This window comes from Heptranchias perlo, chromosome 5 (genome assembly GCF_035084215.1).
Source record: "Heptranchias perlo isolate sHepPer1 chromosome 5, sHepPer1.hap1, whole genome shotgun sequence".
Classification (NCBI taxonomy): Eukaryota; Metazoa; Chordata; class Chondrichthyes; order Hexanchiformes; family Hexanchidae; genus Heptranchias; species Heptranchias perlo.
The window spans coordinates 132,065,652-132,091,069 of NC_090329.1; the positions used below are offsets into that span (position 1 = coordinate 132,065,652).

Sequence of the window (25,418 nt, forward strand, 5' to 3'; positions counted from 1 at the left end):
ATAAGGTCAGAAATGGGGATGTTTGTTGATGATTGCACAGTGTTCAGTTCCATTCTCAACCCCTCAGATAATGAAGCAGTCCGTGCCCACACGCAGCAAGACCTGAACAACATCCAGGCTTGGGCTGATAAGTGGTAAGTAACATTTGCGCCAGACAAGTGCCAGGCAATGACCATTTTCAATATGAGAGAGTTTAACCACCTCCTCTTGACATTCAACAGCATTACCATCACCGAATCCCCCCACTCAACATCCTGGGGTTCACCACTGACCAGAAACTTAACTGGACCAGCCACATAAATACAGCGACGCCCACATCCCATGAAGGAATAAAAAAAACTTGTTCTATCTCCCCTTTTAAATATAGGAATCACATTAGCTGTCTATCAGTCCTCTGGTACTATTCCCTTTGTTAATTAATTTTTATATATAATGTTACTATCCTCTACATTGTTTGCTGCATTTCCCAGTTTAATGTCATCTGCAAACTTCAAAATTATACCCTCTATACCCAAGTCCAGGTCATTAATATATATCAAAAAGAGCAGTGGTCCTAATATTGACCCCTGGGGAACACCACCGTATACTTCCCTCCAGTCTGAAAAACAACCGTTCACCACAACTCTCTGCTTTCTGTCCTCTAGCCAATTTTGTATCCACACTGCTACTTTCCCTTTAATCCCATGGGAATAAAATTTTGTTAACAAGTCTATTATGTGGTACTTAATCAAATACCTTTTGAAAGTCCATATGCACAACATCAACCGCACGATCCTCATCAACCCTCACCGTTACTTCATCAAAGAACTCAAACATGATTTTTCTTTAATAAATCCATGCTGACTTTCATTTATGAGCCCATACTTTTCAATTAATATAATTAATTTTGTTCCAGATTATTGTCTATGAAAGTTTCTCCACCACCGATGGTAGGCTGACTGGCCTGTAATTGATAGGTTTATACCTCTTCCCTTTGTGGAACTTTCTGGAACAATGTGTTTCCAGCCAAACCAGGAAGAAAACAGTACTGGATCTAGTTCTGGGGAAGAAGTGGGGCAGGTGGAGCATGTTTCAGTGGGGCAGCATTTGGGGAACTGTGATCATAATATTATGATGTGGAGATGCCGGTGATGGACTGGGGTTGACAATTGTAAACAATTTTACAACACCAAGTTATAGTCCAACAAATTTATTTTAAATTCCACAAGCTTTCGGAGGCTTCCTCCTTCCTCAGGTGAACGGTGTGGAAATCTATGATAGGTGAGGTGAGAGTGACTGCCCTTGACATCAAGGCAGCATTTCAGTGTGGCACCAAGGAGCCCTCTTAAAATTGAAGTCAACTGGAATCAGGGGGAAAACTCTCCAGTGGCTGGAGTCATACCTAGCACGAAGGAAGATAGTAGTGGTTGTTGGAGGCCAATCATCTCAGCCCCAGGGCATTGGTGCAGGAGTTCCTCAGGGCAGTGTCCTAGGCCCAACCATCTTCAGCTGCTTCATCAATGACCTTCCTCCATCATAAGGTCAGAAATGGGGATGTTCGCTGATGATTGCACAGTGTTCAGTTCTATTCGCAACCCCTCAGATAATGAAGCCGTCTGTGCCCGCATGCAGCAAGACCTGGACATCATCCAGGCTTGGACTGATAAATGGCAAGTAACATTCACGTACCAGGCAATGACCATCTCCAATAATGACCATCTCCAACAAGAGAGAATCTAACCACCTCCCTTTAACATTCAACGGTATTACCATCACCGAATCCCCCACCTTCAACATCCTGGGGGTCACTCACTATTGACCAAAAACGTAACTGGACCAGCTACATTAATATTGTAGCTTCAAGAGGCTGGGTATTCTGTGGCGAGTGACTCACCTCCTGACTCCCCAAAGCCTTTCCACCATCTACAAGGCACAAGTCAGGAGTGTGTTGAAATGCTCTCCACTTGCCTGGATGATTGCAGCTCCAACAACACTCAAGAAGCTCCAGGGCACCATCCAGGGCAAAGCGGCCCGCTTGATTGGCACCTCATCCACCACCCTAAACATTCACTCCCTTCGCCACCGGCGTACCGTGGCTGCAGTGTGTACCATCCACAGGATGCACTGCAGCAACTCGCCAAGACTTCTTCAACAGCACCTGCCAAACCCGCAACCTCTATCACCTAGAAGGACAAGGGCAGCAGGCACATGGGAACAACACCACCTGCACGTTCCCCTCCAAGTCACACACCATCCTTACTTGGAACTATATCACCGTTGCTTCATTGTCGCTGGGTCAAAATCCTGGAACTCCCATCCTAACAGCACTGTGGGAGAACCTTCACCACACGGACTGCAGCAGTTCAAGAAGGCAGCTCACCACCACCTTCTCGAGGGCAATTAGGGATGGGCAATAAATGCTGGCCTTGCCAGCGACGCCCACATCCCATGAACGAATCAAAAAAAAACGTGCAGTTGCTAGGGCCTGCTCATTACCACAAGCTATTTATTTAAAGGAACCTGCTGAAAGCAAGATTGCTTTTGCAGACTTTTGGCCATTTCTTGGGTTTGAAAGGAGCAATTTGAAAAAATATTTCAACGTTTTACTAAGGAAGTATTCTCCAATACCCATGGAGACTTTTCGTTAAAGGTAATTAGGAAACAACTTTCTGAAGGCTGCAAAATGAGCTTCCCATTGGTAATCCCATTTTATATGACATATACTTTGAAGAAAGAGGAGCTCCAGGAGGAGCACCAGAGTATCCTGGCAGTCACAGTCCAGCAGAATGTACTGACTGAGGCATACTTTCCAAGATTTCTGAGCTGTGTCTCAGGAAGCTGTGCTTCAATCATGAAGCTTTGGAAGCTCTGTTTGTTGCTGCAGCCTGATCTGCATCCAAGGCACAGATAACTCTGATGGTGGCAGAGAAACTGACCACAGCTCTAAACTTTTATGCAAAAGACTCATTCCAAGTAACCACAGGAGACTTTTGCCAGATCAGCCAATTCAATGTACATTCCTGTTTAAGGCAAGTCACCAATGCCCTCTTTGCCAGAACGGCTCAGTTTATATACTTCAGCAGTAGACCCAGGCAGATGATTGAGAAGGCAATAAGTTTTTTTACAGAATCGCCAAATTCCTCAGGGCTGTGGTGGTCAGTGATTGTCATAGAGTCATAGAGTTATACAGCACGGATAGAGGCCCTTCGGCCCATTGTGTCCGCGCCGGCCATCAGCCCTGTCTACTCTAATCCCATATTCCAGCATTTGGTCCGTAGCCTTGTATGCTATGGCATTTCAAGTGCTCATCCAAATGCTTCTTGAATGTTGTGAGGGTTCCTGCCTCCACAACCCTTTCAGACAGTGAGTTCCAGACTCCAACCACCCTCTGGGTGAAAAAGTTCTTTCTCAAATCCCCTCTAAACCTCCCGCCTTTTACCTTGAATCTATGTCCCCTTGTTATAGAACCCTCAACGAAGGGAAAGAGCTCCTTAGTATCCATCCTATCTGTGCCCCTCATAATTTTGTACACCTCAATCATGTTCCCCCTCAGCCTCCTCTGCTCCAAGGAAAACAAACCCAATCTTTCCAGTCTCTCTTCATAGCTGAAGCGCTCCAGCCCTGGTAACATCCTGGTGAATCTCCGCTGCACCCTCTCCAAAGCGATCACATCCTTCCTGTAGTGTGGTGACCAGAACTGCACACAGTACTCCAGCTGTGGCCTAACCAGTGTTTTATACAGCTCCATCATAACCTCCTTGCTCTTATATTCTATGCCTCGGCTAATAAAGGCAAGTATCCCATATGCCTTCTTTACCACCTTATCTACCTGTTCCGCCGCCTTCAGGGATCTGTGAACTTGCACACCAAGATCCCTCTGACCCTCTGTCTTGCCTAGGGTCCTCCCATTCATTGTGTATTCCCTTGCCTTGTTAGTCCCTCCAAAGTGCATCACCTCGCACTTTTCCGGGTTAAATTCCATTTGCCACTGTTCCACCCATCTGACCAACCCATCTATATCGTCCTGCAGACTGACGCTATCCTCCTCGCTATTTACCACCCTACCAATCTTTGTATCATCAGCGAACTTACTGATCATACCTTTTACTTTCATATCCAAGTCATTAATGTAGACAGACTTCCATTCCCTTGATACCTGTGAGGATAAGGAACAAGATTGTGGGAAGGACAGCCACAAAGCTGACCTAGGCACTGTGGTGCAGAGGGCTGTTGAAAGGGGGGAGGAGCAGAATAGAAATGTAGTAGTTATAGGGGATTCAATAATTAGGAGGGTTGATGGCATCCTCTGCAGTCATTATCGTGAGTCCCGAAGGGTTTGTTGTCTACCTGGTGCCAGGGTAAAGAATATCTCAACGTGGCTGGAAAGGAATTTGGAAAGGGAGGAGGAAGATCCAGTTGTCGTGGTCCATGTCGGGAGAAGAGGAAGGAAGCCCTGCTGAGGGAGTATTAGGAGTTAGGAGCTAAATTAAAAAGCAGCACCTCAAGGGTGGTAATCTCAGGATTATTCCCCAAGCCATGTGCTGATTGGCATAGGGACAAACAAACCAGGAAGGTGAGCACATGGCGAAAGCAATGATGTGGGAAGGAGGGGTTCCATTTCGTGGGTCACTAACACTGGTACTGGGACAGGATGGAGCTGCACCATTGGAACAGGCTGCATCTGTACCGGGCTGGGAGTAAGGTCCTTGCGGAAAGGATAAATAGGGTAGTAAAAATGACTTTAATTTAATAAATGGGGGAAGGTCTCAGTCAGAAACAATTGTAAAAACAATAGTTTAAAGATTAAAGAAGAGAATAAGAGCAGAGTTCAGGTCACAAACAGTGATGTAGATACTCCAGGTGAAGGGAATACTAAAATAACAAAAGTAATTGCATCAGGAGTGACAAATAAGAAATGTGTTAAGTTAAATACTGTTAGAAAGACAGCATCAGAACAAAAGGACAGGTTTGCATCTCTTGCCCAAATAAGAGTTCGATATACCACCGCATGAAATATAAGAAATACATTGAGTGAATTAGAGGCTCAAATACAGCTCAGAGGGTATGATATGGGGGCCATTACTGAGACATGGCTGCAAGCTAGTCATGATTGGGAGTTAAATATTTCAGGTTATAAGGTCTTTTGAAAGGATAGGGAAACTGGAAGAGGAGGAAAGGTAGCCTCATTGATTAAAGATACCATTACAACATTAGTAAGAGAGGATATAGGTAAGCTAAAGCAATCAGTGGAGACTTTGTGGTCAGAATTGAGAAATACAAGAGGACTTAAAAACTGTAAAGGGAGTTGTCTACAGGCCTCCTGATAGCAGCAATGAAGTGGCAGAATGTATTAATTTAGAGATTAGAGAGGCTTGTAATTACAGCAGAGTTGCTTTAATGGGAGACTTTAATTTTCATATAGATTGGGAAGAGCAGAGTAGCTCAAGTCAGAAAGGTAGTGAATTTCTTAAGTCCATTCAAGATAGTTTTCTGAAGCAATATGTTCTAGAACCAACAAGAGGACAAGCCATACTGGGTTTAGTAATGAGTAATGAGCCAGACTTAGTTAATAATCTAACAGTAAGAGAACATTTATGTAACAATGATCATAATATGATCGAATTCAATGTTAGGTTTGAAAAGGAGAAACTTAACAGTTACTAAGATTCTAGATTTTGGTAACTTTAATGGGATGAGACGGAGACTGATGGCAGCAAACTGGTCAAAAACGTTATCGGGTAAAACTGCAAATGAACAATGGGAGCTGTTCAAAAAAGAATTTAGCTTAATACAGGACCAGTATATACTCCTAAGGGGGCGAGAGCTCTACTTACCGAATAGAACAGGAATGGTCGACATAAGAGGTGAGGGATAACATAAATCTAAGGAGAGAGCATACAAAAGTGCAAAGAATAGTGTAGTTCCGTGGGACAATGAGAGATATAAAGAACAGCAAAGGAAGACAAAAAAGATAGTAAGAGCCGCAAAAAGGGAATACAAAAAGAAACTTGCGAGGGATACCAAAATTAACACAAAACATTTTTATAATTATCTTGGTAGAAAAAGGGTAGTTAAGGGTAATGTGGGCCCTTTAAAAACAGATACGGGTAATATTGCAAATGAAAATAAGGAAATGGCAGACTTGCTAAATAACTACTTTGTGTCAGTCTCCACAGTAGAGGAAGAGGGTAATATACCTGACACTCCAGGGGAACTAATAATGAATCAAGGACTGGAATTCACTAAAGTTAACGTAAAAAAGAAAACAGTATTAGAAAAAATAATGGCACTAAAGACTGACAAATCCCCAGGACCTGATGGTTTCCACCCCAGAATTTTAAAGGAAGTAGGTGAGGAAATTACAGATGCTTTAGTCATAATCTTCCAAAGTGCTCTCGATTCAGAAATTGTCCCTTTTAGATTGGAAAATTGCAAATGTAACTCCATTATTTAAGAAAGGTGAGAGAGAAACCAGGAAATTATAGACTTGCTAGTCTAACATCTGCTGTGAGGAAGTTATTGGAATCTATAATTAAGGACAAAGTGACTGAGCACTTAGAGAAATTTGAGCTGATGAGAGAGAGCCCACATGGATTTGTAAAGGGTAGGTTATGTCTAACGAAACTAATTGAATTTTTTGAAGAAATAACTAAAGTAGTAGACAGGGGAATGTCTATGGATGTAGTTTATATGGACTTCCAGAAAGCATTTGATAAGGTTCCACAAAAGAGACTGTTAGAATTAAAATTAATGCTCCTGGAATTAAAAGCAAATTAAGAGTAGATATAATGGGTATGTACTCGAATTGAAAGGAAGTGACTAGTAGTGTACCACAAGGATCCGTACTGGGGTCTCCACTATTCACTATATTTATTAATGACTTAAATAACACAATAGAGAGCCTTATATCCAAGTTTGCAGACGACACAAAGATTGGTGGCATAGTAAGTAGTGTAGAGGGGAGCATAAAATTACAAAGATACATTGATAGATTAAGTGAGTGGGCAAAACCTTGGCAGATGGTTTTCAATGCAAGCAAGTATGAGGTCATCCATTTTGGACCAAAAAAGGATAGATCTAAGTATTTTTTAAATGTTGACAAGCTAGGAACAGTGGAGGTCCAAAGAGATTTAGGGGTCCATATACACAGGTCACTAAAATGTAGTAGTCAGGTTCAAAAATAATCAAAAAGGCTAATAGAATGTTAGCCTTTATAAGTAGAGGACTAGAATATAAAGGGGAGGAAGTTTTGCTACAGCTATACAAAGCCCTGGTTGGCCACATCTGGAATACTGTGTGCAGTTCTGGGCACCGCACCTTAGAAAGGAAGGAGTGCAGCACAGATTCACCAGAATGTTATCAGGGCTTCAAGGGTTAGATTATGAGGCAAGATTATATAAACTCGGCTTGCATTGCCTGGAATATAGATGGTTAAGGGGTGATTTGATTGAGGTTTTTAGGATTTTGAAAGGAATTGATAGGGTAGATGGAGAGAAACTTTTTCCACTGGTGGGGGAGTTTAGGACAAGGGGACATAACCTTAAAATCAGAGCCAGGTAATTCAGGAGAGAAGATCGGAAATACTTCTTCACGCATAGGGTAGTAGAAGTGTGGAACTCTCTCCCACAAAAAGCAATAGATGCTAACTCAATTAATAATTTTAAATCAGAGATTGATAAAAGTTCTGCAAGCCAGGGGTGTTAAGGGATATGGAGTCAAGACAGATGGATGGAGTTAGGATATAGATCAGCCATGATCTCATTGAATGGCGGAACAGGCCCGAGTGGCTGAATAGCCTACTTCCTATGTTCCGAAATGTGAAGCTCATTTGTGAGGATGTGCACAGCTTCCTGCTCATGAATTCTCTATTGGTACATTGAACCCTAGCCTTCAATATACTCCTCTTTTTTCCTTGCTGGAATAGATATGTTTTGTACTATTTCTATCTCCTGTGCAAATATTTCCCATTGTTGATCTATGTTTCTATTTGTCAAATTTTTTTCTTTCATTTAAATCTGACGTTTTGCATGTTTGGCTGGTTGCCAGTTTATGTTTCCATTGTTGAATGTTTCTATTTGTTATTTTAAAATTAATTAATTAATAAAAAGGATGACAAGCATAATAATGATTTGTTACTTGATATGGTTATGTAATCAATTAATTATTTATAAGTTAGATTACTTCAAGCCACAACCTATCAATATTAATCATTACCATGTGATGGAGTATTTGGCAAACATAAAGATAGAAAAATGTAACTTTTAATGTTATATGTCATCATAAAAGTTTAAAATCTTAAATAATAGATGCTAAAGGATGCTAGTATACTATACACCCCTCTGTGGAATGGCAAATGCAGCAGAGGAATAGGGAATGATTTAACAGTTGATATAAAACAACAGCACAAAAGTGCAACAAACTGAAATTAAAAATGATTATAAATTCTTTCACTATACCAAGTCATCAAATATGTCCCTCTGGTGAACATGAATGGTAACAAGAGTTTCAAACTGGATTCTCTGAAACATAGTCAGGTCGTGTGTTGTTTGACTGATAAGAGAGTTTAGCAGCTCCAGGAACCTCTGATTAGTCGTTTGCATGATCTTTTTACTGTCTTTTGCCAAGTTAAGTGCTTCCTCTGAGTCCCGTGTCCACAGTATCTGGATTGCTAGAATTCCTACCTGTAGACACAAAAGGAGACACAGACTATATGTGCACAAAAAATGAACCAGAAAAATAACCCAGTGTGACTGGAACTTATTGGTTGGTGGACGGGAAGCCAAGGCATTTTCTTTCTAAAGTTCTGTTGGCAGTCCGAAAGAGGAACATAAGAGTTTTTGGGAACAGGAAAAGGCTAGCAAACCTATTTCTTTCTATTAGAACTTTACCTTGCCTTCCAACCCTCTCATCATATGCTGTTTACTTCAACGATGTTACTCCTATTAATTTATTCTATAAGTCTGTTATGCGTTTTGTAAAATCATTCCACCTGATTTCTCTCTTATTCCTAACATCCTAATTTTTAACTTGTATTCCCTGATATTCAAACCCTTCGCCATTTGAAAAAATTGCCTCACTTAACTGTCAATCCTCTTTATAATCTTGGAAAATAAAATTAGATCACTTTAATGTCTTCTCTTTTTCAAAGATTACTCATCCAACTTCAGTAACCTTCCTTCATAATTTAAATGCTTGATACATCTCATTGAATGAATACAACCCTCACTAATTATCTTCCTTATTCCCTGACTCTTTCATATCAAGCATGTCGTGTCTGGAAACAATGAATTATCTAAGTTCCCTATCTAGACCTTGGGGTGAAATGGGTCTATATATTATGCAAGGATACTGAGGGTACCTACAGGACTTGATAATGAGGAAGAATGATAGCTTGAATCAGTAAAGCAAAACAATAACTATCTTTATTGGTTTACCTGGCCAGGAGCCTCATAGAGGAAAGGTATTAGCTGGAAATCTGGTTCAGCAAAGCTGTAATATGCTAATTTAATCACAGTATGCAATGATGCTTGCTGCACACGCAATAAGTCACTTAACCATAGTTCCACAGGGCCCTTTGCATTCACTGGGGTATCCAACTGCATATCAAGTAAAAAAAAATTAACATGAAAAGTGACTAACATCCATCATTACTAATATTAATAGACAACAGATAACAAGTGGGGCATTTTTCCCTTAAACATTTTCAACAATATTTTTATGAGAAATAGCTTTCAAAGAAACATTCTAGTTTTATATGCTAATATCTATTAGCAAATCAAAACAAAATATAATTTACGTTATTTATTTCTATGTTTTAAGCTCTAACTGATATATAAATATAAACTGACAGATAGCTGCTACATGGACAATCCTGGCCTGTGACCAGTGGGAGTGTGGAGGGGTGGGGGGTGTGGGACATTTGCCTGCCCTATTGCCACTGGTCCATTCTCTGGGTCAACTCATTTCCATGCTGATCAGCAGGCTCCCAGTCAACAAATGCCAGTATTTAGCAGGGTCTGCAGGGGTGGGGGACGGGGGGGGAAAGAGGTCTGGTGAGAGAATTGGTAGAAATCCTCATGCTGCTAGCGGATTTAAAGTCCTGAAAGCAATGAGGCTGCATTCTGCCAATTTGAAAGCAAATTTCACAGAGGCAGAGAGAGAGAGCTGCCATTCCAGAAAATAAAGAACCAGAGGCATAGAATTTTGGCGCAGAAAGAAATCGCTGAGGTCAGCGGAGGGAGGTGGAGCTGCCTGGACAGCTGTTCAATGCCAGAGAAAATTCAACGACCTGATGAAACTGGGAAAGATATAAAGACGTGCAGATGCAGTGCTCCTGGATTACACCCTGTGTAGGGGGTGGTGGTGTGTGTCAGCTTCACCTCTGACTTCTGAGCGGTCCGAATCGCTCCCACTCCCTGGGTTCTAGACCTTGGACTTATTTGGGGGTTGTGACAAAGTGCAGCAGACAACTGATTTTGGTGCAAGAAACTTTGACCTTTATTCAAGAGAGGAAATACAACACAACAATCTTAACACTCTAATAAAATGGGGAACACTTCAGTACACGCGAGGGAAATTACAGTAGAAAGATACCTCACCCCTCCCAAATCCCACTGTACTAGCTAAGTTGGACTCTAAAGGACCAGGGATAATGCTCACCAAACGAAACCTTGACAGTAATTCACCCAGAGGTAAGTCAGAAATAGATTGTAGAGTGGAAACTTTGCGGATCTTCGGTTTTCTCCCGAGTTGGTTTTTCTTTGGTCGCGGTGGCTCAATATTACCCGGTTGGTTGGTGGTAATATTCGGTTGGTTGTTTCGTAAGGCCCTTGTTGCCGCGAGGTGTCTGATGGTCACTGGGACTGTTGCTCTGGTTTCTTCTTGTGTGTCGGCCTGCTTCTAGAGCTGCTGTCCTTCCCTGTCGAACTGCTTTCCTTGTTGTCTGCTGGAAACTGCTCTTCTTTCCAGACACAGGCAGAACCAAGACAAGCAGCCCACCACAGCCAGCAAGACAGAGAGAGAGAGAGCTTTCGCCTTGTCGATGACTCTCTTACAATGGTCTGTTTAAACAGTTCTTACAAAGTTCTTTGATGGCTTTTTGATGGTCCCAATCATATTGCAAATTGCTTCTCCCAATGGGTCATTGTTTTAATTTTGATTTAGAGCTTGTCACATAAGGCTTCCTTTTGTATCCAACGTCCTAGGTGTTGGTGGTTTTGCTTTAAAAACAAAGGCATGGCCCCACGATGTCTGGAACAGTTACCTCTTTCAATGGTGTGGAGATGCCGGTGATGGACTGGGGTTGACAATTGTAAACAATTTTACAACACCAAGTTATAGTCCAGCAATTTTATTTTAAATTCACAAGCTTTCGGAGGCTTCCTCCTTCCTCAGGTGAACGTTGTTGGAAATGAAATCCTCGAAATGAAATCGCATTTATAATTCACAGAACAATGCTTGGTGATTACAGACAGTTCACCTGACGAAGGAGGTAGCCTCCGAAAGCTTGTGAATTTAAAATAAAATTGCTGGACTATAACTTGGTGTTGTAAAATTGTTTACAATTGTCAACCCCAGTCCATCACCGCGGTGCATCTCCACATCATGTAATCACCAAGCATTGTTCTGTGAATTATAAATGCGATTTCATTTCGAGGATTTCATTTCCAACAACATTCACCTGAGGAAGGAGGAAGCCTCCGAAAGCTTGTGAATTTAAAATAAAATTGCTGGACTATAACTTGATGTTGTAAAACTCTTTCAATGGGGGTGATTGTCGACCCCCTGCTGTCCGTTTTGCATTAAAACAGAGACATGTATGAAACTCCACGGTGTGTGTGTTGTTGATTTTGTCTGGTGACCTCTCACCTATCCTTCCATCTTAGGATTTTAGTCAGGGTCCACAGTTTTTCCATACTCAGGGAAAAGGTGAATTTCTATAGGGCTTTTCTCTGAGTTTATTGTGGAATCTGTGAATTTTGAGAATCTTACACCTGTCCTGTTTCATTATCATGTCAGTGTCACGTCCTCAGCACTGACTCTCATTGTGCAGCCTACTTGCCCAAGCAACAAAAAGCTATGTGAAAATGTTAGCTACATCTTCAACCTCCAACCCCAAACCAACATGTGGAGCTCACAGTCCTGCTTGTGTTTTAATATATTAGCATGGATAGAAGATTGGTTAACGCCAGAAGACAGAGACCAGGAATAAACAGGTCATTTTCAGGTTGGCAGGCTCTAACAAGTGGGATGCCGCCAGGATTAGGGCTTGAGCCTCAGCTATTTACAATCTATATTAATTACTTAGATGAAGGGACGGACTGTAATGTGTCCAACTTTGCTGACAATACAAAGGTAGGTGGGAAAATAAGCTGTGAGGGGACACAAAAAGTCTGCAAAGGGATATAGAGAAGATAAATGAATAGGCAAGTAGGTTGCAGGTGACGGGGGTATGGTAGCATAATGGTCATGTTACTGGACGAATAATCCAGAGGCCTGGACTAATAATCAGGAGTCATGAGTTCAAATCCTGCCGCGGCAGCTGGGGAATTTAGATTCAATTAATCAAAATAAAATCTGGAATTAAAATACCAGTATCAGAAATGGTGACTATGCAACTACCGGATTGTCGTAAAAACCCATCTGGTTCACTAATGTCCTTTAGGAAAGGAAACCTGCCATCCTCACCCAATCTGGCCGAAATGTAACTCCAGACCCACAGCAATGTGGTTGATTCTTAATTGCCCCCTGAAATGGCCTAGCAAGAATACTCAATTGTAAAACCTTGCTTAAAAAAAGTCATAATAAGAATAAAGCCGGACGGACCACCCGACATCGGACCACTAGGCATCGGACACGACAAAGGCTAAACCAAGCCCAGTCAACCCTGCAAAGTCCTCCTCACCAACATCTGGGGACTTGTGCCAAAATTGGGAGTGCTGTCCCACAGACGAGTCAAGCAACAGCCTGACATAGCCATACTCACAGAATCATACCTTTCAGCCAACGTCCCAGGCTCTTCCATCACCATCCCTGGTATGTCCTATCCCACCAGCAGGACAGACCCACCAGAGGTGGCGGTACAGTTATTAACAGTCAGGAGGGAGTGGCCCTGGGAGTCCTCAACATTGACTCCGGACCCCATGAAATCTCATGGCATCAGGTCAAACATGGGCAAGGAAACCTCCTGCTGATTACCACCTACTGCCCTCCCTCAGCTGATGAATCAGTCCTCCTCCATGTTGACCACCACTTGGAGGAAGCACTGAGGGTAGCAAGGGCACAGAATGTATTCTGGGTGGGGGACTTCAATGTCCATCACCAAGAGTCGTGAAGGACATAGCTGCCTGACTGGGCCTGCGGCAGATGGTGAGTGAACCAACACGAGGGAAAAACTTACTTGACCTTGTCCTCACCAATCTACCTGTCGCAAATGCATCTGTCCATGACAGTATTGGTAGGAGTGACCACCGCACAGTCCTCATGGAGACGAAGTCCCGTCTTCGCACTGAGGACATCATCCAATGTGTTGTGTGGCACTACCACCGTGCTAAATGGGATAGATTCAGAACGGATCTAGCAGCTCAAAATTGGGCATCCATGAGGCGGTGTGGGCCATCAGCAACAGCAGAATTGTGTTCCAGCACAATCTGTAACCTCATGGACCGGCATATTCCTCACTCTACCATTACCAACAAGCCAAGAGATCAACCCTGGTTCAATGAGGAGTGTAGAAGAGCATGCCAGGAGCAGCACCAGGCGTTACGAAAAATGAGGTGCCAACCTGGTGAAGCGACAACTCAGGACTACATGCATGCTAAACAGGGGAAGCAACATGCTATAGACAGAGCTAAGCAATTCCACAACCAACGGATCAGATCAAAGCCCTGCAGTCCTGCCACATCCAGTCATGAATGGTGGTGGACAATTAAACAACTAACGGGAGGAGGAGGCTCTGCAAACATCCCCTTCCTCAATGATGGCGGAGTCCAGCACGTCAGTGCAAAAGACAAGGCTGAAGCGTTTGCAACCATCTTCAGCCAGAAGTGCCAAGTGGATGATCCATCTCGGCATCCTCCCAATAGCCCCACCATCACAGAAGCCAGTCTTCAGACAATTCGATTCACTCCATGTGATATCAAGAAACGGCTGAGTGCACTGGATACAGCAAAGGCTATAGGCCCTGACAATATCCCGGCTGTAGTGCTGAAGACTTGTGCTCCAGAACTAGCTGCGCCTCTAGCCAAGCTGTTCCAGTACAGCTACAACACTGGCATCTACCCGACAATGTGGAAAATTGCCCAGGTATGTCCTGTCCACAAAAAGCAGGACAAATCCAATCCGGCCAACTACCGCCCCATCAGCCTACTCTCAATCATCAACAAAGTGATGGAAGGTGTCATCGACAGTACTATCAAGCGGCACCTGCTCACCGATGCTCAGTTTGGGTTCCACCAGGACCACTCGGCTCCAGGCCTCATTACAGCCTTGGTCCAAACATGGACAAAAGAGCTGAATTCCAGAGGTGAGGTGAGAGTGGCTGCCCTTGACATCAAGGCAGCATTGAACGAGTGTGGCACCAAGGAGCCCAAGTAAAATTGAAGTCAATGGGAATCAGGGGGAAAACTCTCCAGCGGCTGGAGTCATACCTAGCACAAAGGAAGATGGTAGTGGTTGTTGGAGGCCAATCATCTCAGCCCCAGGGCATTGCTGCAGGAGTTCCTCAGGGCAATGTCCGAGGCCCAACCATTTTCAGCTGCTTGATCAATGACCTTCCCTCCATCATAAGATCAGAAATGGGGATGTTCGCTGATGATTACACAGTGTTCAGTTCCATTCGCAACCCCTCAGATAATGAAGCAGTCAAAGCCCGCATGCAGCAAGACCTGGACAACATCCAGGCTTGGGCTGATAAGTGGCAAGTAACATTCATGCCAGACAAGTGCCAGGCAATGACCATCTCCAACAAGAGAGAGTCTAACCACCTCCCCTTGACATTCAACTGCATTACCATCGCCGAATCCCCCACCATCAACATCCTGGGGGTCACCATTGACCAGAAACTGAACTGGACCAGCCATATAAATACTGTGGCTACAAGACCAGGTCAGAGGCCGGGTATTCTGCGGCGAGTGACTCACCTCCTGACTCCCCAAAGCCTTTCCACCATCTACAAGGCACAAATCAGGAGTGTGATGGAATACTCTCCACTTGCCTGGATGAGTGGAGCTCCATCAACACTCAAGAAGCTCGACACCATCCAGGACAAAGCAGCTCGCTTCATTGGCACCCCATCCACCACCCTAAACATTCACTTCCTTCACCACCGGCGCACAGTGGCTGCAGTGTGTACCATCCACAGGATGCACTGCAGCAACTCGCCAAGGCTTCTTTGACAGCACCTCCCAAACCCGCGACCTCTACCACCTAGAAGGACAAGAGCAGCAGGCACATGGGAACAACACCACCTGCACGTTCCCCTCCAAGTCACACACCATCCCGACTTGGAAATATATCGCCGTTCCTTCATCATTGCTGGGTCAAAATCCTGGAACTCCCTTCCTAACAGCACTGTGGGAGAACCTTCACCACACGGACTGCAGCAGTTCAACAAGGCGGCTCACCACTACCTTCTCAAGGGCAATTAGGGATGGGCAATAAATGCCGGCCTCGCCAGCGATGCCCACATCCCATGAACGAATAAAAAAAAAACGCTGCAATCTGTGTGGTGAAGGTTCTCCCAAAGTGCTATTAGTTAGGGAGTTCCAGGGTTTTGACCCAGCGACGATGAAGGAATGGCAATGTATGAAAGAAAAGAAAGACTTGCATTTATATAGCGCTTTTCATGACCTCAGGATGTCGCAAAGCACTTTACAGCCAATGAGGTGTATATGTCCAAGTCAGGATGATGTGTGACTTGGAGGGGAAATTGGAGATGATAGTGTTCCCATGCACCTGATGCTGTTGTTCTTCCAAGTGGTGGACGTCGTGGGTTTCGGAGGTGCTGGCGAAAAAGCCTTAGTGAGTTGCTGCAGTACATTCTGTGGATAGTACACACTGCATCCACAGTACGCTTTGTCCTGCATGATGTTTGTAAGGTTATTATTATTAATTTGTCCCTGTCTTTAGGGAAATAACCTTATTACTAGTTCTAACCTTGAGGTTAGATAACAACCACAGAAACTGGTACTAAGATTGCTAAACACTTTATTCGATTGCCAAACAAAATAAGGAACAGATCTAAATAATACATCTTGTGGAATAAACCTCAGAATAAGGATTGACCAGACCGTTGTTCTGGGGAGGGATAGGACTGTCTACCGAAGCGATTCTTCCTTGTCGTCTTCATGTTGCCTCTCCCTCTGATAGCACAATTCGTTGTGTTTTTATACAGTTTTGAGGTGTTGTATTCTGGTTTCGGACTCCCATAAAAAGGGCCTCTCTGTCATCGTTACTTTTTGTTGCAATGATCAAAGTCACAACCTTTCCTGTTCTATGTTTTCTGTAGTTTTCCTTAGTAGTAGTGGTTTGTTGCTGTTACAGTGTACCTTTTTCTGTTTTCTGTATTTCATACCAGTAGACAAAAGTCTGTTGTTTGTGGTTAACCTACAGGCTGGGATTTCCATTAGCCAAAGAGTCAAAAGTTCATGACATTTATATAACCCAATCCTGTATCCTACATGTTGCAGCTACAGCCATCCAGGCAAGTGGAGAATATTTCCTCACACTCCTTCCTGACTTGTGCCTTGTCGGTGGTGGAGAGGCTTTGGGGAGTCAAGAGGTGAGCCACTCGCCACAAAATAACCTGCCTCTGACCTGCTTTAGTCGCCATGGCATTTATGTGGCTGGTTCAGTTGAGTTTCTGGTCAATGGCAGCTGCAGGATGTTGATGGTGGGGGATTCGGTGATGATAATGCCATTGAATGCTATAGTTAGATGGTTAGACTCACTCTTGTTGGAGATGGTCATTGCCTGGCACTTGTGTGGCAATTGTTACTTGCCACATATCAGCCCAAGCCTAGATTTTGTCCAGGTCTTGCTGCATGTGGGCATGGACTGCGTCATTGTCTGAGGAATTCCAAATGAAGCTGAACACTGTACAATCATCAGCGAACATCCCCACTTCTGACCTTATGCTGGAGGGAAGGTCATCGATGAAGCAGCTAAAGATAGTTGGGCCTCGGATGCTGCCCCGAGGAACTCCTCCAGCGATGTCCTGAGGCTGAGATGATTGGTCTCTAACAACCATAACCGTCTTCCTTTGTGCCAGGTATGACTCAAACCACTATAGAGTTTTCTCCCTGATCCCCATTTTTCGGTACGCCTGGTGCTGCTCCTGGCGTGCTCTTCTACACTCCTCAATGAACCAGGGTTGATCTACTGGCTTGTTGGTAATGGTAGAGTGAGGACTATGCCAGGCCATGAGGTTACAGATTGTGCTGGAATACAATTCTGCTGTTGCTGATGGCCCACAGCACCTCATGGATGCCCAGTTTTGAGCTGCTAGATCTGTTCTGAATCTATCCCATTTAGCAAGGTGGTACACAACACGTTGGATGGTATCCTCAGTGCGAAGACAGGACTTCGTCTCCATGAGGACTGTGCGGTGGTCACTCCTACCAATACTGTCATGGACAGATGCATTTGCGACAGGTAGATTGGTGAGGACAAGGTGAAGTAAGTTTATCCCTCGTGTTGGTTCGCTCACCACCTGCCACAAGCCCAGTCTGGCAGCTATGTCCTTCGGGATTCGGCCAGATCGGTCAGTAGTGGTGCTACCGAGCCACTCTTGGTGATGGACATTGAAGTCCCCCACCCAGAGTACATTCTGTGCCCTTGCTACCCTCAGTGCTTCCTCCAAGTGGTGGTCAACATGGAGGAGGACTGATTCATCAGCTGAGGGAGGGCGATAGATGGTAATCAGCAGGAAGTTTCCTTGCCCATGTTTGACGTGATGCCATGAGATTTTATGGGGTCCGGAGTCAATGTTGAGGACTCTCAGGGCCACTCCCTCCTGACTGTATATCATTGTACCGCCACCTCTGGTTGGTCTGTCCTGCCGGTGGGACAGGGCATATCCAGGGATGGTGATGGAAGAGTCTGGGTCGTTGGCTGAAAGGTATGATTCTGTGAGTATGGCTATGTCAGGCTGTTGCTTGACTAGTCTGTGGGACAGCTCTCCCAATTTTGGCAGAAATCCCCAAATGTTAGTGAGGAGGACTCTGCAGGGTCGACTGGGCTTGGTTTGCCTTTGTCGTGTCTGGTGCCTAGTGGTCCGATGCCGGGTGGTCCATCCGGTTTTATTCTTATTGTGACTTCTTTTAGCGAGATTTTACAACTGAGTGGCTTGCCCGGCCATTTCAGAGGGCAATTAAGAGTCAACCACATTACTATGGGTCCGGAGTCACATCTTGGCCAGACCGGGTAAGGACGGCAGGTTTCCTTCCCTAAAGGACATTAGATTGCAGCGGTTGAAGAAGGCAGCTCACCACCCCCCTTTTCAAGGTCAATTAGGGTGCACAATAAATGCTGGCCTTGCCAGCGATGCTCAAAACCTTGAAAAAGAATAAATAAAATGTGCTTGGAAAATTCTTCAGGGTTAGCCCAACATCATATCGGGAACAGCAAGTTCACTTTTCTATGGTGTCACTACTTTTGGCCTATATCGAAATTAGCTTGAAATGCCCTCTAAAAGATACACATGTACTACAATATCTAATTATGACAAAGGCCAATAATTCACAGAACCATATGGATTAAGTACTTTTAACAGGATTTAAATTTGAATTAACTATGATGTATAATTACATGAATTTGTTCTCCTTCCCTGGAAATGACAGCCAACATGCGATCGTATTCCTTTGGATGGAAAACCACTTTATTTACATTGTCAAATATTCCCGCTAAGTGGGCCTGCATAGAAAAAATATAAAACAAATATGAAAATCACATTTAGGGTACTGTCGGAAAACTTGCATTGGGCTTATCTGGGATTGTACTGTGAAGCCTGATTCAGACATAGAGTTGCACGATCAGAGAATATCATTTAACTATACAACCATAGAAGTTTTAGAAGTTTACAGCGTGGAATGAGGCCATTCAGCACATTGTGGTTGAATTTTTGTGGAAGTTCTCCTTATCATCTTCTCCAGTGGAAATAGTCCCAGTGTTTCAAGTCTCTTCTCATAACAATAGCTTCCCATCCCTGGCACCATCCTGCTGAATCTGTGCTGTTTGCTCTCTATGGATTTAAACTTTTTGAGGGTAATTTTACACTGCATTATTTTACTTTCCACAATGGATTAGGTTAAACCCCACCCCCCCTGAGATTAAGAGCACTACAGCATAACTTTCTGTATGGTTTTTCAGGTGGGTGAACCTAATTGAGTATCAGAGCACTGTGCACTCAGATTTCCTGTTATAGCGTCAGGTGCCGTTCAGGAGCAAACTGCTTCCAGAGAAACCTGGCACTCCAGCTTCCAGAGCTGCCATTTCAGTGCTATCTGTCATTTAGGAACAGGCTTGTTGTAGAATGTTGTCTGTCCTTTACACTTATTGAGAGAGGCCACTTTCAGAACTATGGCATCTTTTGCAATATGGTTTATTTAGGGGGGAAACAACCACAAACTCCCTTAGCTGCCAAAGTCAGTTGCATAGGACTCTCCTGAGCTAGGAATCACAGAGTAGTAATTCCCCCTTCCTCTTAACCTTACACCTGCTCCATTTCACCTGGAATTAAATGAGAAGCCTCGTAGTTAAATAAGTATCCTCCTCCTATTCCTGGACTATCATGCTTCATACCCACCTACTGCTTGGCATAACAGTGCCTCCCTCTTACCAGGTCCCTGCAAGGCAGACTGCGAGAACAGCCAGATTGCATTTGGAGGTGTTACGGACATCCCAGCCATGACATAGCAACACAAACTCATTCACAGGTGATGGAATCTTTAAATTAATATGAAGACCACCACTGACATGTTTCCGGCACACATAAATTAAATTAAAAAGCGCCCGCCCAGAAAATTTGGCCCTACTTAATCAACCACGACCTGCCCTTTACAAATCCATGCCGATTGTTCCTGATTATCCCACATTTATTAATTTTATCCAACATTGTGACTACGAGCCTGAATTTTCTGTATTGTACTGCTAGATTTTCAGCAGTCCTCCTGGCTCCACAGAAAGTTTTTAAAAAAGTCTCTAAAATGACTTTGTTAATTAGTCCCTGTGGCTACAGGGACTACTGAAGAATCCTGATGAACATATTCAGGGCGTCTAACGCCAGTTTTGGCGGCCACACGAATTTAGCAGTGGGCCCAACGTCTGTGTAGATTGTGAGCAGGCCGCCCCAATGCTAAATTGATATGCTTTGTGTCCATTTTATGCCCACAAAACCTCATTTCCATAATGCTTCTGGGTTTCTTTACCCATTCACGTGTCTGCGGGTGTCCTGCCCGCAATACGCAATTTCCAGTCTGAGCTTATTTGAAGAGTCTCCTCCTCCGCCAGTTCTATTTAAAGTCTCAGTCCACCTCTTCAAGGGAAGCTGCATTCAGTGAGGGCTAGCATTCCAGTGACTGATAAAGATTGTGGAAAATTGTTAGGATGGCTACAAATAGAAGGAAGGCAACCCCAGATTCTCCAATGCTTCCCTGGAGGTCATGATAGGTGCACTGAGGGCCAGTGGGGATGTTCTGTTCCCATTGTGGAAAGTAGAAACTTGCTGCCACAACCAAGAAAGCCTGGATTGAGGTGGCTGAGGTATCAGTAGCAGGAGTCTGACACCAAGGACCAGGATCCAGCGCAGAAAACATTTCAATGACCTGACTAGGTCAGGAAAGGTCAGTACAGATCCTTCTTTACCCATCTCCTACAATGCACCTCCTTTCACTCTCTCTTGTCCCTCCTACCCCATTCACACCACCCCTTACCCCTGCATCACTTTCCTCATCACCAGTCGCAATAGTGCACTGCACCACCTCTCATGCTCACTCCTAATACATGCTCAACTCCTGTTTCCTCCTTTCACTGTTGCCAGTAATGCCATCCTCATCTTATTTTCTCTCAGTTGCTTGACCTTCACCTACTCTCAGCAGACCTCCTCAATTCACATTCTAGCCCACTTACTGCAAATGCATGACATCCCCACTCCCAAAGCATCTGCCTGATTCTCCCTTTCATGCACTGCACCCCACAGATGGTGAAAGTGGACTCCTCCATCCTTCCTACCATTGTGGACAGAGTGCCTGACAGGACTGCCAACACCTCATATAAGAACATAAGGAATAAGAGCAGGAGTAAGCCATATGGCCCCTCGAGCCTGATTCACCATTCAGTAAGATCATGGCTGATCTTCGACGTCAACTCCACTTTCTCGCCAGATCCACACATTTGTTCTTCTGTGTCCAGTATTCTTCTTTTCGTGGATGAACCCCAGAGTTCTACATCTCCTTGCTAGCCACTCATAACGCTGTCCTACCCTTATTCCGAAGAGATCGCAGAATATTAGAGAGGTCCAGGACCGGTGGAGGACCACCGGAATATGTGGAAGTGACCCCGGCGGAGGAGGAGATTCTTCAAATAAGTGGCGCTTGTAACACTCTCAGCATTGGTGATGGTAAGGTTGTCGGATCCGCAGAGCAGGGTGACTGATTTAACCTTCGACCCCGTCATCTTCCACAACCAGCTGCACCTTCAGCTGACTTCAATTCCTCAAGTAGTATGGTCAAGTGTTTCATGTGGACATTTATTTTTTCTTACTATCACTAGTAACACTTCACCCTTTTTTCTTTCCTCCAGGACCCTCACAGGAAGAACACGAGCCCCTGCCTACAGAGGAAAACACTTCGGAGGATCTTGTCCCTCCTGAGGACGCACCAGCACACAGACTGGCACATCGAGTGGGCATGTTAGTCGGATAGATGGGCCAGCACCTGGTGAGTAACACAGCATGGGAGCAGGAGCAGATAGTGGTGGCAGCCGAGGAGAAAACCCGCTGGAGGGCGCTGTCCTCTCCAAACTCTGCTCAGCAGGACAGAGATGTAGAACTGGGGGCTAGCTATGAAAAGGAGAATACTGGAGACACACGAATGTATGAGGTGTTGGAAGTCCTGCCAGACACTCTGCCCAATACGGCAGGGAGGCTGTCCACTTCCACCAACTGTGTGGTGCTAGCGCAGGGGCTTTCCACTCTAATCTACCCTGGAACATGTGGTTTCCTCCAAGGAGACTGCAGCCAGGCCTTCACAGTAGGAGTCAGTGTTACCAGTCTTTGAAGCCTTGATAGAGGCTGCAATACAGAATCTGTGCTCAAACGTCTCTTCCACCTTAGAGAAGCTGGTGGACATAGTAGATCAGGACTCCAAGGCGTGAAGCATCTTCTTCAGTCTGCTGTCCTACAGGCCTACAGGCCAGTGTTCAGCTGTGGTTCAGTTGATAGCGCTCTGGCCTCTAAGTCAGAAGGTTGTGGGTTCAAGTCCCACTCTAGAGACTTGAGCACAAAAATCTAGACTGACGCTCCAGTGTGGTATGGAGTATGCCACTGTAGGAGATGCCATCTATCCTCTCAGGTGGGCACAAAAGATCCCATGGCACTATTTCAAAGAAGAGCAGAGAAGTTGTCCTGGCCAATATTTATCCCTCACCCAACATCACTAAAAAATGATTATCTGGTCATTACTACATTGCTGTTTGTGGGAGTATGCTGTGCGCAAATTGGCTGCCGTGTTTCCTATATAAAATCATAGAATGGTTACAGCACAGAAAGTGGTCATTCGGCCCATCGAGTCCTAGCTATCCAGTTAGTCCCATTCCCCCGCTCTTTCCCAGTAGCCCTGCAAGTATTTATCCAATTCTTTTTTGAAAGCCATGATTGAATCTGCTTCCACCACCCTTTCAGGCAGCGCATTCCAGATCATAACAACTTGCTGTGTAAAAAAAGTTTTTCCTCATGTCGCCTTTAGTTCTTTTGCCGATCACCTTAAATCTGTGTCCTCTGGTTCTTGACACTTCCACCAATGGGAACAGTTTCTGTTATTTACTTTATCTAAATCCTTCATGATTTTGAACACCTCTATCAAATCTCCTCTCCACCTTCTCTGCTCTAAGGAGAACAACCCCAGCTTCTCCAGTCTATCCATGTATCTGAAGTCCCTCATCCCTGCAACCATTCTAGAAAATCTTTTCTGTACCCTCCCTAAGGCCTTCACATCCTTCCTAAAGTGCGGTGCCCAGAATTGGACACAATTTCAGTTGTGGCTGAACAGTTGTTTTATAAAGGTTCAACATAACTTCCTTGCTTTTGTACTATTTATAAAGCCCAGGATCCCATATGCTTTTTTAACTGATTTCTCAACCTGCCCTGCCACCTTCAAAGATTTGTGCACACACACCCCCAGGTCTCTCTGTTCCTGCACCCCCTTTAGAATTGTACCATTTAGTTTATATTGCCTCTCCTCGTTTTTCCTGCCAAAATGTATCACTTCGCACTTCTTTGCGTTAAATTTCAACTGCCATGAGTCCGCCTAATCCACCAGCCTGTCTATGTCCTCTTTAAGTCTATTACTATCCTCCTCCTTAGTTAAACATGATTTGCGTAAACAAATCTGTGCTGGCTTTTCTTTATTAATCCACACTTGTCCAAGTGACAATTAATTTTGTCCCGGATTAATGTCTCTAAAAGCATCCCCACCACCAGGGTTAAACTGAAGTCCCTATAGTTGCCGGGTTTATCCTACACATTTTTTTGAACAATAGTGTAACATTCTCCAGTCCTCTGGCACCACCCCCATATTGAAGGAGGATTGGAAGATTATGGCCAGCATCTCAACAATTTGCACCCTTACTTCTCTCAGCCACCTAGGATGCATTCCATCCGGACTGGGAGACTTATCTACTTTAAGTACAGTCAGCCTTTCTAGTACCTCTTCTTTATCAATTTTTAGCCCATCCAGTATTTCAACTACCTCCTATTTTACTGTGATTTTGGCAGCATCTTCTTCCTTGGTAAAGACAGATGCAAAGTACCCATTTAGTACCTCAGCCATGCCCTCTGCCTCCGTGCATAGATCTCCTTTTTGGTCCCGAATCGCACCCCTCTTCACACTAACCGTTTACTATTTATATTTTATATGCCTACAGAAGCCTTTTAGATTCCCCATTGTGTTAGCTACCAGTCTATTTTCATACTCTCTCTTTGCCCCTCTTATTTCCTTTTTCACTTCTCCTCTGTACTTTCTATATTCAGCCTGGTTCTCTCTTGTATTATCAACCTGACATCAGTCATACGCCCCCTTTTTCTGCTTCATCTTACTCTCTATCTCTTTCGAGGGAACTCTGGCTTTGGTTGCCCTACCTTTCCCCCTCATGGGAATGTACCTTGACTGTATGCGAACCATCTCCTCTTTAAAGGCTGCCCATTGTTCGATTACAGTTTTGCCTGCCAATCTTTGATTCCAATTTACCCAGGCCAGATCCGTTCTCAACACACAGAAATTGACCCTCCTGCAATTAAGTATTTTTACTCAGGCTTGATCCCTGTCCTTTTCCATAACTAATCTAAACCTTATGATACTATGATCACTGTTCCCTAAATTTTCCCTTACTGACACTTGCTTCATTTGACCCATTTCATTCCCCAGAACCAGATCCAACAATGACTCCTTCCTCATAGGGCCGGAAACATACTGATAAAGAAAGTTCTCCTGAACACACGTTAGAAATTCTTCCCCTTCTTTGCCCTTTACTCCATTACTATCCCACTCGATATTAGGATAGTTGAAGTTCCCCATTATCAATACGCTATAGTTCTTGCAATTCTGTATAATTTCTCTGCAAATGTGCTCTTCTATATCCTTCCCACTAGTTGGTGGCCTATAGAATACACCCAGTAGTGTAATGGCACCTTTATTGTTTCTTAACTCTAACCAAATAAATTCTGTCCTTGACCCCTCCAGGACATCCTCTCTCTCCAGCACTGCAATATTCTCCTACCCCGCCTCCCTTTTTTTCCTTCCCCATCTTTCCTGAACAGGTTGTATCCAGGAATATTTAGTACTTAATCCTGCCCTTTTTTGAGCCAGGTCTCTGTTATAGCCACTACATCATATTCCCATTTGGCGATTTGCTCCTGCAGCTCACTAACCTTATTTACCTCGCTTTGTGTGTTTACACGCATGCACTCTAAACCTATCTTAGACCTTCTCGTATTCTCTTAGTCTGATCCCACCTAATACTGTACTATTTCCTACTCTAGTGCTATTTGTCTCTCCCAATCCTTTGTGCACATTGTCCCTCCTTTCTAATGCTACATCCTGGTGCCTGTCCTCCTGCCAAATTAGTTAAACCCTCCCCCACAGCACCAGTGAACCTCCCACGACGACACGGTCCCACGACACTGTTGAGGCGTAACCCGTCCGTCTTCAACAGGTCCCTCCTGATCC

The 25,418-nt window shown here is 44.2% G+C and overlaps 1 protein-coding gene across 1 annotated transcript in view; it reads right to left on the minus strand.

Annotated features, from left to right (window-relative positions):
• The window catches only part of LOC137322209 (dynein axonemal heavy chain 8-like), a 1,675,662-nt gene that overhangs the window by 702,635 nt on the left and 947,609 nt on the right, over positions 1 to 25,418 (minus strand). Inside the window, exons 47-49 of the mRNA XM_067985325.1 lie at positions 18,787 to 18,891; positions 9,414 to 9,575; positions 8,436 to 8,660 (exon numbers count right to left, since the gene is read on the minus strand). Of these exons, the coding sequence (XP_067841426.1) occupies positions 8,436 to 8,660; positions 9,414 to 9,575; positions 18,787 to 18,891 (492 nt within the window). The remainder of the gene's footprint in view (positions 1 to 8,435; positions 8,661 to 9,413; positions 9,576 to 18,786; positions 18,892 to 25,418) is intronic.